Source organism: Acanthochromis polyacanthus, chromosome 2, assembly GCF_021347895.1.
Source record: "Acanthochromis polyacanthus isolate Apoly-LR-REF ecotype Palm Island chromosome 2, KAUST_Apoly_ChrSc, whole genome shotgun sequence".
Classification (NCBI taxonomy): domain Eukaryota; kingdom Metazoa; phylum Chordata; class Actinopteri; family Pomacentridae; genus Acanthochromis; species Acanthochromis polyacanthus.
Window position 1 is genome coordinate 8,631,797 of NC_067114.1, and position 12,613 is coordinate 8,644,409.

The 12,613-nt window shown below is 39.4% G+C and overlaps 1 protein-coding gene across 1 annotated transcript; it reads right to left on the reverse strand.

Annotated features, from left to right (window-relative positions):
• Nucleotides 1-3,144: 3,144 nt before the first annotated feature.
• Nucleotides 3,145-12,196, reverse strand: hp (haptoglobin). Its single transcript, XM_022201276.2, has 4 exons — nucleotides 12,039-12,196; nucleotides 11,713-11,798; nucleotides 4,787-5,058; nucleotides 3,145-3,813 (listed from the first exon to the last, which is right to left on the reverse strand). Exons 1-4 carry the CDS (start codon nucleotides 12,041-12,043, stop codon nucleotides 3,223-3,225), a joined length of 954 nt encoding a protein of 317 aa, XP_022056968.2. The 5' UTR covers nucleotides 12,044-12,196; the 3' UTR covers nucleotides 3,145-3,222.
• Between the last annotated feature and the right edge of the window lie 417 nt (nucleotides 12,197-12,613).

Genomic DNA, 12,613 nt, shown 5'->3' on the forward strand with positions numbered 1-12,613 from the left:
TCACGTACAACATGCCAACACAGTTCTTTTAAATTCTGCTTTAAACTGCAGCAAGAGACTGTGAGTGTTGTGACCTCAGTCGGTGCTCTGAGGAGTGATGGAGCCGGAGAGAGCTCACTCTGAGACTGGTACACAGTAATGGTCTTTGACAGGGATATTAATATTTCAGAAGTCATAGAGGAGAACCTCCTGCACCCTGCTGCAGATCTGCTAAAAAGTACTTCTTACCCCCTTCAACGGCTCAATTTTTACCCCGGCTAAAAAAAGGTCAAAACATTAAATCATTCTGGATGCTCTCCACAGAGCAGAAATAGTTTGTCTGAAAACCTATTTCTGTTCTGAGTCTGAACTGGATTGGAAGCATGTCAGAAGAATAAGGTGGTGCACGATTGTGACGTGCTTTAAAGGCAAGTAAAAGAATTCAAAAATAAACACATAAATCAAGACAAAGCCCACCGAGTGCTGTTCTTCCTGAAGGTACTCCTTTAGGTTTTGAATTTGGTGGAATCATGTTTACTCCAAAATCTCCTAAATTGGGATGAAATCCAGTGAACGTGAAGATTAGAGGGTGTGATTTTCCCACTCATCAAACTGCTCAGTGTGACTCCTCAGGCTCTGAATTGGAACATCTGTGTTTATAATTTCTCCGCTGTCTGCAGCCTCCAAGCCTTTAATTTCTCCTTATTTAATCTTAGTGTACTTATGACTGACAGATGTGCTGCTCACATTCAAACATTTAAAACACTAAAACTTTAATCAGCTCCAACTGTCACTGATGGTAATTTAAACACAAACACTTTCACACCTAAAAATACTATAGTCAAGACTAATCTTTAGTGGTAACTCATTCAGACATTTTCAAAGAATCTATGTATGGTGACATGGAGTCTCATAGAAATGGGACAACTTATCAATTTGTAATTATATAATGGCTTGTCCTTCTCTGAAATGAAATCAGAACACATATAGGTATGAATTATTTTAACTAAAAGAAACCAAAACAAAACATTTAGACATGTGGAGTTTGCTATTCACAAGAATCATTTCCTTGATATGAACTTTTCCTCTTTTAATCTTTGACATAATTTTTGACTTGTGAGAGTAAATTAAATTCTACGCTCTTTGGTTATTATTATTTATTCATGTTAATCATCTGTATATATTCATGACCAGTTTCTTATACGTTATAGTCAATTTTAGAGAAATAAAATTCATATGTGTTGCTGCTGAGTTCACTGCTACTTATAAAAATGTGAGATGCGTCTGTTTTACAAGAGGATTTTTAAAAAATGAGCGACTTCAGGTCTTCTCAGGTTTGGAGGTTCAGTCTGAGGACACTTCTGGACATGTAACATCAGCCACAGCTCCTTCTAAAGAGAGTCCTTAGTCTGATGGGTGGAAGAAGAAATGCATTTAGATGTTCTGCAGGAAATAAAGATATTATCTTTCATATATTTAAACTGGCAGCAGTTTCCTTTTTGAAAGCTGTCTGTTGAATCTTCATGACTGTAATGAAAAGATTAAATAACTCAGTAGACATTTTAAAAAAAGAATTTCAGCCTCTTCATGCACATCTCTTCAAACTAAACCTGTTTGTCCTCACATTGTGCTGACAAAGACCCAGAGGACTAAAACCGGTTGCCTTTGCCTTGCACTTTGATTTTTCCTTGTCTCTTATCTTTCCCTATCGCATTGTATCAGCTGGACAGGCAGCTGTCACTGTATTATTTTTTTCGGGGCATTTCTTGTTTGAGACAGTTCATGGTTTGTGGCAGCGAGGACACACCTGCCAGTTAAAAATATCTCTGAAGTCTCGCTGCAGGCGGCGCTCGGAATCCACGAACTCCATAAATTCTGTCATTCACTTTTAATCCTCTGTTAACATCTGCTTTCACACTGATGACTGCACACGATGAAACTCAACCTCTGAGGCTCTCAAGCTTTCTTTTAAAAGTTAAAAGCATAAAAGTGAAACATCACATGAGGACGCAGAAGTTTAGAAGCTTACCTTTTAAAACGTCCTTACATTTTCTTTTCTGACATCTTTATTTTCAAGATATTTTGTTGATGTCTGTGAAAATCTAATAATTCCAGAGCTTCAAAGTCCAACATTTTGTTCAACCCATCACCCTAGTCAACCATTTTTTAAAAACTTCTGAGTCATAATACGTAAAGAATCGCAATTCTACAGTCACAACAAAGTAGATATATGTTATACTGGGGCAGCCAGAATAGTGACAAATACTGGAATTATTTACTAGAATTCATACAACAAGTGTATGTATCCTCTCCACATGTCAGTCAAAACACTTCAGTAAATTATTAATAATAAAATTCACTCACTAATACATCACAATTGTTCTACCAACACTTAGACTGCTTTAAAAAATCATGTATCTTCATATATTTGTAAGCAAAGTCAACCTAAATGTAATATTTCTCTGGTCATTTGAGTGTGTGATCAACTTGGAACATCTATTTTTAATTAGAACTCTTTAATTTTTGAAAATTTCCATCTTACTTGAAATAGGATCTACTTTACTTTTGGAGGACGATGGAAATATGGTCCAGAATCATAGTTTTTCTGTCAACTGGTTTATCACTAGTTTAAGACTGGCTTAGGACTAGTTAAAGGCTGGTTTTGGACCAGTTTAGAGCTAGTTTAGGATTGGACAAGTTTAGGATTAATTTTGGACTGTTTTTTTTTTTTTTTTAATCTAGTTTTGGATTGGTGTTGGAGTATTTTAGGACTGGATGAGTTTAGAGCTAATTTAGGACGAGTTTTGGACTGTTTTTTTAACCGTTTGTTTGTTTGTTTGTTTTGCTTTTTTTGGTATCATTCACATTTAGTAGTTAGCAGCTGCATACCTCTTATATTATGCTTAAACACAAACTTTGTCTGGGTCTTCCACTGCTGCTACTTTGGGTTAGAGGTCAAACACATCCCCGTAATATTTAGCGTTTATCCAAGAGACTCCTGTGAATCTGTGCTTAGTCATATTGTAGTTGCTATTAAAACTGGAACTTGCAGCTTCTCCGTCTTCACAATTAAATTGAAACAGTAAATAAAGCAATTGTTTGCTGTGTGCATGTGGCATTATGTAAATGAATTTAGTTAAGAACAGAGACGAATTCAAATGCAAATTCATTCAAAACTAGATTTATTGATGTGAGGATACAACATTTGTTAGTGTTAGTACTGCAGACTTAATTATGCTACAGTTACATCCATTCACATGTTTTTTTCCCAGTCTGCGACCACGAGTACATCTTAAGCATTGTATCAGAGCGCAGAGCAGACGATTTCTCCGTATCTCCCCTGATGACACTGTGGATCCAGGGCAAATATGAGGAAATCTTCATATATACTCCATACTTGTGACTAGTGCAGGATTTGTCATAAGATAGGATCCCTGCAGCGTAAATGTCCCCAGTTTCAGCATCTGTGACAGCCAGAGCGCCTCCTGCATCACCAGTGCAAACATTCTCCTGAAACGTGGTGGGTCCAGTGCAGAACATGTTGTCATCTACAGCCGGCGTGAGATGAGAACGTTCATATTCTGCCTTACAGTCAGAGTGGTTGGCCAGAGGCAGCACAAGGTATTTGAGGGATGCAGCATAAGTGAGGAGGGGCCCCCACCCCCAGCCAGCAATAACCCCTGACCCTCCCCTGGTGTTAGTCAGGTCCTGGCCTCTCTCTGGCAAGGGAATGGGGGTAATTTTATCACTCATAACCACAGACTCCTTCAGCTGGATCAGAGCCAAGTCATTGTCCCAGTCAGACTGGTTCTGAAACCGTGGATGGAGAACTACCTACAGGAGGTGAATGTGAGAGTTCTGGTCTTTAACCTGCATTTACATTTTTAGAAAAGGTGTAAAAAAGCAAACTCCTTATTGTTATGTTTAAAAGTTTTAAAAAGAGACGGAAGGCAAGTGTCTTATGCACTACTGTTCAAAAGTTTGGGGTTCCTTAGACAATTTCATGTTTTCCATGAAAACTCACACTTTTATTCATGTGCTAGCATAATTGCACAAAGGTTTTCTAATCATCAATGAGCCTTTCAACACCATTAGCTAACACAATGCACCACTAGAACACAGGAGTGACGGTTACTGGAAATGCTCCTCTGTACCCCTATGGAGATATTCCATTAAAAATCTGCAGTCTCCAGCTAGAATAGTCATTTACCACATTAACAATGTCTAGACTGGATTTATGATAAATTTAATGTTGTATTCATTGAAAAAACCTGCCTTTCTTTCAAAAATAAGGACTTTTCTAAGGGACCCCAAATATTTATACAGTAATGTATATTTTGTTTTTGATACTTTAAAGAAATGCTTCACAGCCAATTTGGCTTTTTACCAATGCAAAGATCAATTTCTCTATATTTTTTAGTTCTATAGCGATAAAGTAGAGATTGTTTCAGAAGACACTGGGGGAAATTAAAGAAATACATGTTTTTTTGGAGGAAGGGTTTCGCAAACAAGTCAAGTTATTGACTTATATAATCAATTGCTGCAGTTGTGTCAAGTAATAAGTTGCTGTTAAAAGTATAATTCAGAGTGGGGACTAATAGTGGGAAAAATCTATGTGCAATCTGCAGCTCCTTCTTTTTAACAATTATACTGAAAGAGTAAATATTTGACATCATGTAGAAATATCAGATTAAACAAAAATGCAGTTGACTACTATATACTATGTATCCATGGAAACCTTGAAAAATGCATTAAATTAAACCTTTTTTTCCAATATTCTTGCTCCTCATCAAATAATTTCACTCACCTTCTCTACAGCGACCTCTTTGGAGGCATTTGCTTCTGCCTTCTCTGAGATTCCTAGGTACACTTTAGGGACGACGGGAACTTTTCCCTGAGTGTCCTGTCGACTCTTCCTGGCAAAAAGGTTTCTTCCGGCCGTCAGCACCCAGCGGTCAGAGATGAGAGCTCCGCCTGCATAGCCTCCATCCACGATGCTCTCCGCGATGTAGACCATGACCTGCCAGGGGACGTGAGGAGCCAGCAACCCCCCGATCATCCGCCTGGAACGTGGTGATGCTGGAAAATAAATTAAAATGTCCTGATTTATCTCTATGTTAAGATTTTGGTCTTTATATTTTAAGTATTTTCTGTTTTTTGATACAGTAAAATATTGTGCTCTAATGATCTAAATGCTAATTCACATGGGAAAGGCCAACATAACATAAATATTGACATCACTGATCTCATTTTGATGTCTCTGATCATATCATATCCTCTTGATAAAATTCCATCTGTTGCTGCTACTGTTACTGGCTTCTTTTATTCTGCACATTAACAATATTTATGTAGTACTTCAATAATGCAAAGTCCATTTTTAAACCTCTGAGTGCACCATGAACCAGACCTTCTCCAAGTTACAGTCTACCCTTTAATTTTTTCTATTATGAACCTAAAGCTTATTCTTATCTATAAGAGCAGGACATACAGGTATTTTGTAAAAGCACAAACATTTGATGTTCCTACAGACTCAAAACATCAAGACATTTTTACTGCATTTCTTCCTATAAACTACTATTTGTGGTTATTTTAGTTAGTGTGCCTGTATATGGTAGCTTTTGTGCATGACTGACTCATCTGATTTTCTTCTGCTGTAGAGGTCTCACTGAGATCAAGGGAAAATGTGTTCTTCCTCGAGCCCAATGAAACCTCTTGAACAAATGAAGTTTAACTACACTGCTCAAAAAAATTAAAGGAACACTTTTTAATCTAAGTATTGCATCAAATCAGTGAAACATGTGGGATACTGATCTGGTCAACTAAGTAACTGAGGGGCTTTTTAGTCAGTTTCAGCTGCTTTGGTGTTCATAAAATTAACAACAGATGCACTAAAGAGGTAACAATGAGACAACCCCCAAAACAGGAATGAGTTTACAGGTGAAGGCCACTGACATTTTTTTTTCCTTCCTAATTTTTTCTGACTGTTTTTCACTAGTTTTGCATTTGGCTAGGGTAAGTGTCACTTCTGGTAGCATGAGGCGATACCTGGACCCTACAGAGGTTCCACAGACAGTCCAACTCCTCCAGGATGGCACATCAATGCGTGCCATTCCCAGAAGGTTTGCTGTGTCTCCCAGCACATTCTCAAGCTCATGGAGGAGATTCCAGGAGACAGGCAGTTAGTCTGGGAGAGCTTGACAGGACTGTCGAAGGCCCTCAACCGATCAGCAGGACAGGTATCTGCTCCTTTGTACAAGGAGGAACAGGATGAGCACTGCAATAGCTCTACAAACTGACCTCCAGCAGACCACTGGTGTGAATGTCTCTGATCAAACAATCAGAAAGAGATTTAATGAGAGTGGTCTGAGGGCCCAGCGTCCTCTAGTGCCCGCTGTGCTCGCTGACTGGCACCGTGGAGCTCGGCTGGGATTTGCCATAGAACACAGGAATTTGCAAGTCCACCACTGGTGCCCTGTGCTTTTCACAGATGAGAGCAGGTTCACCCTGAGCGTATGTGACAGACATGAAAGGGTCTGGAGAAGCCGTGAAGAACGTTATGCTGCCTGTAACATTGTTCAGCATGACCGGTTTGGTGGTGGGTCAGTGATGGTGTGGGGAGGCATATCCATGGAGGGACGCACAGACCTCTACAAGCTGGACATTGGCATTCTGACTGCCGTTAGGTATCAGGATGAAATCCTTTGACCCATTGTCAGACCCTACATTGGTGCAGTGGTCCTGGATTCCTTCTGGTGCACGACAATGCCCAGTCTTATGTGGTAAGAGAACTCATGCAGTTCCTGGAGGATGAAGGAATTGATACCATTAGCTGGCCCCGACGCTCACCTGACCTGAATCAAATAGAACACCTTTGGAACATTATTTTTTGTTCCATCCGACACCATCAGGTTGCTCCTCAGACTGTCCAGGAGCTCAGCGATGCCCTGGTCCAGTTCTGGGAGGAGATACCCCAGGACACCATCTGTCGTCTCATTCAGAGCTTGTCCCGGCATCATCAGTCATGCATACAAGCACATGGAGGCCATACAAACTACTGAGTACCATTTTGAGCTGCTACCAAGGAATTTCAGCAAGATGGACCAGCCTGCCACATCAGTTTTTCACTTTGATTTTGGGGTGTCTTGAATTTAGCCCTCCTGGTGTGTTGATAATTTTCATTCCCATCAAACAATGTGGCACTTTTCATTCCTAACACATTATCCAGTCCATATCAATGCTAATATCCAGTTTGTTTTTCCCCGTATTGAAATATGATGTATTTTCAAAGTGTTCCTTTAATTTTTTTGAGCAGTGTAGTTCCTTTCCAAGATTTTTTGCACACAGATGCTAAAAACACTTGATCACTTTGACTATATTTGCTTTGTCGTCAGCACTTTACCTGTTTTTCTTCGAATGCAACTCAAATATATTCAACAAAACACAGCCTGCTTCACTCCAGGGTTATCATGTTGCCGCATACGCACAGCAGTCACTAAAGAATATTGTTTTCACTTCCAGAGAGATGGTGTTTAACAGAGCCTAAAAAGTGGCCTCTAATTAATTCATCTTAAAGCACACAGAGGAATCCATGGACTCTCTTAGCCAAATGTCTTTTGTGTGGGTGAGATAATCATGGAAAATACTTCAAATTATCTTCCCTTCAAAGTAATAGCAACATCTTAAGCATGTAAGTGGCTCCGTTCTGCACTGTAAAAATATGATAATTAATTCTGTCACAAATTTACATCCTGGCAGGATTGATTTACCGAAGATGTCCCAGTTCTTATTCAATCAATGGCTTACAAGCAACAAAAAAATGAACTTGTTAAATATTTTTGAGGCATTAGGGAGGCTTCATTCAGTAATTGTGTTGCTTTTCATGTTTTTGCCATCTCATTGTGTTGTGTTTAATTTATAATGATCTTAATTCTCTCATCCAGAAATTATTTTTCAACAGGTCTCTGGTTGGGTTCTGGCACATAATTTTCACTGATTATTGGATTTATTTAATATTTAATGGGTTGTTTGAAGAGAAGCAGAGAAGAAGACAATTTCCCTTCAGATACCGTAGCTTCAGAGCCACATGAGGAACAATATCTGAAATGAGCAGTTCCAGCCCTCAGGTCCCACAGGATCTGAGGGCTGAGGGTTATCTGCCTGAACAGCAGCTGTCAAGGAAGTATTAGTATAAACAGTAGTTTCATGGAGAACTGGAGCCTGTTGGTGCTGTTTGGATCTTGGGGTTGGTGTTTGTATACAAATGTGGTGTTGTATTCTGACTGGAAATGTGTTCCAGGCTTAATTCTGTTGGATTCTGTGGGATGTGCTGTTGTAAATGCAACAATAAAGTCAGACTATGTGATTAATTTAGCAGAACCTACAGTAACCACCTTGACATAGAGGTGTTGACCATCACGTTGGTCCAGACTCCATTAGCTCAACAATTATTGGAAGGATTTCTGTGAAATTTGGTGCACAATCAAGTCACCAAGTGGATGATTTAATAAAGAAGCAATAATTTTTAATCAATCACAGTCATCAGGTCTAGTTTTCAAATTGCCCATTGCTTGGTTCATAGCTGTGGAGCTTTCTGTCTGGTGATGCAATGAAGGCAACCTCTGTCCTCTTTTAAATCTCTTGATTTTTACTGTGTTTTTCTTATAACTGAATGCTATTGGAGCGTTTTTGTTTTTTTTTGAATGTTTATATCTAGTTTCATCTATTTGGATTTCTTGTTTCTTCCTGGTTTTCTGAATGTTTTAAGCCTTTTTTAAAGGTGCTAAATGATTATAGTTATTAGAACAAAATACCTTAACATTAATGAGTAGCTATGCTGCCTACCATATGGCACATACACAACGAGCAGCGAATGTCTGATTTGATTCACTGCATGTGTAATGTCTCCCGTGTCTTCTCAAATTATGTATATTGTCTCAATTTTAGGTTCCAAATTAGTGAAAAATATACTCAGTTAAAAATAACAGTTGCAGTAGTCTCACCAAGGAAAAAACAGAGAAAAGCCTCGGAGTCGTCTTCAGATTTAAAATAAAGTGTTTATTCCGTGCACAGATCAAAACACTCTGAGAGATACCCCGGGGTAAGTCTGGCTCTGCCCTCTGATGCCCTGTCTTTTATACTTTTTTGCTCTGGGGTTCCACGCAGGGGTGAAAGTAAGCCGGAACGGTCCATAACTGCGTACCGGCAAAAGATCTGGTGGTGGAACGCAGTTCCGGGAAAAGATCTGGTGTCGGTACGCCGCTCTTCCACCGGTATCTATGGGTACGCCCATAGATATACACCGCCCGGCTGCCTGCTATCGACCGGAGTTCACAAATGGGAGTTCACTCAGCAGTACGTGAGTGCGCATGTGTGTCTACTTCAGTGACACAGCGATTGTTATGGCCAGTAGCAGCCAATAGCAAATAGGTGCGCTTCATTTATTGCATTGTGCAATGCACCAGGTGCATTGGCAGGCTGCCTGCTGACATCCAACCAGATCAACCAGATCATTCTCCAACAGCTTTCTCTGGACCTAGAGCTGTGGCGCAGTTTTAAATGCTTGCTGTGACGCAGTTTTTTCTAGTTCTCCCCTACTGCAGTTGTAGCAGTTTAATTCACGATTTTTTCACCAGTTTATTTACTTTTCTTCAACACATGTCCTTCATATACTCCCTTTGTCAGTTTCCTGTCTCTCGTCACTGTTTAATCACATAAAATGCCTTTCAAAAAACAAAATACACACGTGGACAAAATTGTTGGTACCCCTCAGTTAAAGAAGGAAAAACCCACAATTCTCACTGAAATCACTTGAAACTCACAAAAGTAACAATAAATAAAAATTTATTGAAAATTAAGTAATCAAAAACAGCCATCACTTTTGAATTGTTGATTAACATAATTATTTAAAAAAACAAACTAATGAAACAGGCCTGGACAAAAATGATGGTACCTCTATAAAAGATTGAAAACTATTTGACCAGAGTGACATGATTAACTCAGGTGTGTCATTTAATTGACATCACAGGTGTTTCCAAACTCATAATCAGTCAGTCTGCCTATTTAAAGGGAGACAAGTAGTCACCCTGCTGTTTGGTGAAAAGGTGTGTACCACACTGAACATGGACAACAGAAAGCGAAGGAGAGAATTGTCCCAGGACATCCGAAAAAAAATGATAGACAAACATCTTAAAGGTAAAGGCTATAAGACCATCTCTAAACAGCTTGAAGTTCCTGTGACAACAGTGGCTCATATTATTCAGAAGTTCAAGACCCACGGGACAGTAGCCAACCTCCCTGGACGTGGCCGCAAGAGGAAAATTGATGACAAATTGAAGAGACGGATCGTTGGAATTGTATCCAAAGAGCCCAGAGCAACCTCCAAAGAAATTAAAGGTGAACTCCAAGGCCAAGGTACATCAGTGTCAGATCGCACCATTCGTCGTTGTTTGAGCCAAAGTGGACTTCATGGGAGACGACCAAGGAGGACACCACTGCTGAAAAAAACTCATAAAAAAGCCAGACTGGAATTTGCAAAAATGCATGTTGACAAGCCACAAAGCTTCTGGGAGAATGTCCTTTGGACAGATGAGACCAAACTGGAGCTTTTTGGTAAGGCACATCAACTCTATGTTCATAGACTCAAAAACCAAGCATACGAAGAAAAGAACACTGTCCCTACGGTGAAACATGGAGGAGGCTCAGTAATGTTTTGGGGCTGCTTTGCTGCATCTGGCACAGGGTGTCTTGAAAGTGTGCAAGGTACGATGAAATCTGAAGACTATCAAGGCATTCTGGAGAGAAATGTGCTGCCTAGTGTCAGAAAGCTTGGTCTCAGTCGCAGGTCATGGGTCTTCCAACAGGACAACGATCCAAAACACACAGCCAAAAACACCCAAGAATGGCTGAGAGAAAAGCGTTGGACTATTCTAAAGTGGCCTTCTATGAGCCCAGATCTGAATCCCATTGAACATATGTGGAAGGAGCTGAAACATGCCATTTGGAGAAGACACCCATCAAACCTGAGACAACTGGAGCTGTTTGCTCATGAGGAGTGGGCCAAAATACCTGTTGACAGCTGCAGAACGCTCATTGACAAATACAGAAATCGTTTAATTGCAGTGATTGCCTCAAAAGGTTGTGCAACAAAATATTAAGTTATGGGTACCATCATTTTTGTCCAGCCCTATTTCATTAGTTTGTTTTTTTAAATAATTATGTTAATCAACAATTCAAAAGTGATGGCTGATTTTGATTATTTAATTTTCAATAAATTTTTATTTATTGTTACTTTTGTGAGTTTCAAGTGATTTCAGTGAGAATTGTGGGTTTTTCCTTCTTTAACTGAGGAGTACCAACAATTTTGTCCACGTGTGTACATGTTAAAAAATGACTTTAGCTTTAGCTGCACTTTACACTTTGTGCTAATTAGTGTCAATTGTTTGGTAAGATGGTGCAAAATGGTGAATATACAGTAAGTAACATCATACCTGTTGAACTTCAACATGTTGGCATTATCATTGTGACATCTGCATGTAACTCAAGACAACACTGCAGTGGAAACTGGTTGTGCGTTGTTTTTGCAGCTCAAATACTGTTCTCCCGCCAACAAATATTATCCTGTGTTGTTTTATCACTCTAGTATATATGGAAAATTCATGCAAAAAGTAGAAACTGACTTGGATTAAGACACAGTGTTTATGAACAGAGGCATGATATTGCGTGTCTCCGTGTTACCTGACTCAGTGCTTTTCTTTTCTTCGGTACGAGCCACATCTGCCAGAGAGGCCAATGCAACCAGAAGGACCACAGTCAAAGGAAACCTTCAAACAAATCGAACAAAAAAATAAATATCTCTGTTCCTCTGGATCAGTGGAGACAATAGACAAATAAGTCATATCAAAATGAAAAATTATTCATCGTTCAAAACACTGGATAGTTACTGGAAAATTCAACATAGAGATCCCTTTAGAAACCATCAGATCAGTAAAAACTTATGCTTTGGTATAAAGATAAATGTATTCACAGAGATTTAAACACGACAAAAAAATAATGTAATTTACCCCATTTTGTTAGTAGTATTCTGCAGTGCTGGTTATAATCTGTCCTCCTAATTGTGCTGTGCGCTTTCCCACTGGGGTTTTTTATATCTGCAGAAAGGTTCTGCTGTGGAAGTTCCTGCTTGGCACAAAAACGATTCCTGGAATTTGAAATTGTGAAATCTCACTTTCCATTGGTTGGAAGACTCTCTGCAGTCTGGTGTGGTATCTGATCTGTTACATGTATTACCTAATAAGTTAGTAGAATAGAATCTGTTTTGTTTGTTCGAGTATCTGATATGAGTTGCTTGTTATATGTAGTGTCTGCTCTGGTGTCTCTGACCACAGATGGAACCTGCATTATATTCAACCCATGGCATGGGAAAGTGTTTTCCTGTTTACAGAGCCCTGCTGGAGGTGTTTTTATGAGGGTTCTTCTGTCCAAAACGTTGACTTAGGGATTCTTCAGCTGTTGTAGACAAGGGGGAGTTGTTTGGGGATGCTCGCTGCTTTCCCCATATGGTAGGCAATAAAGAACCATTTGTTTTAACCCCTCCTATATGTTGAAAACCGAAAAACCTGATTGCTGGTCATTGTCC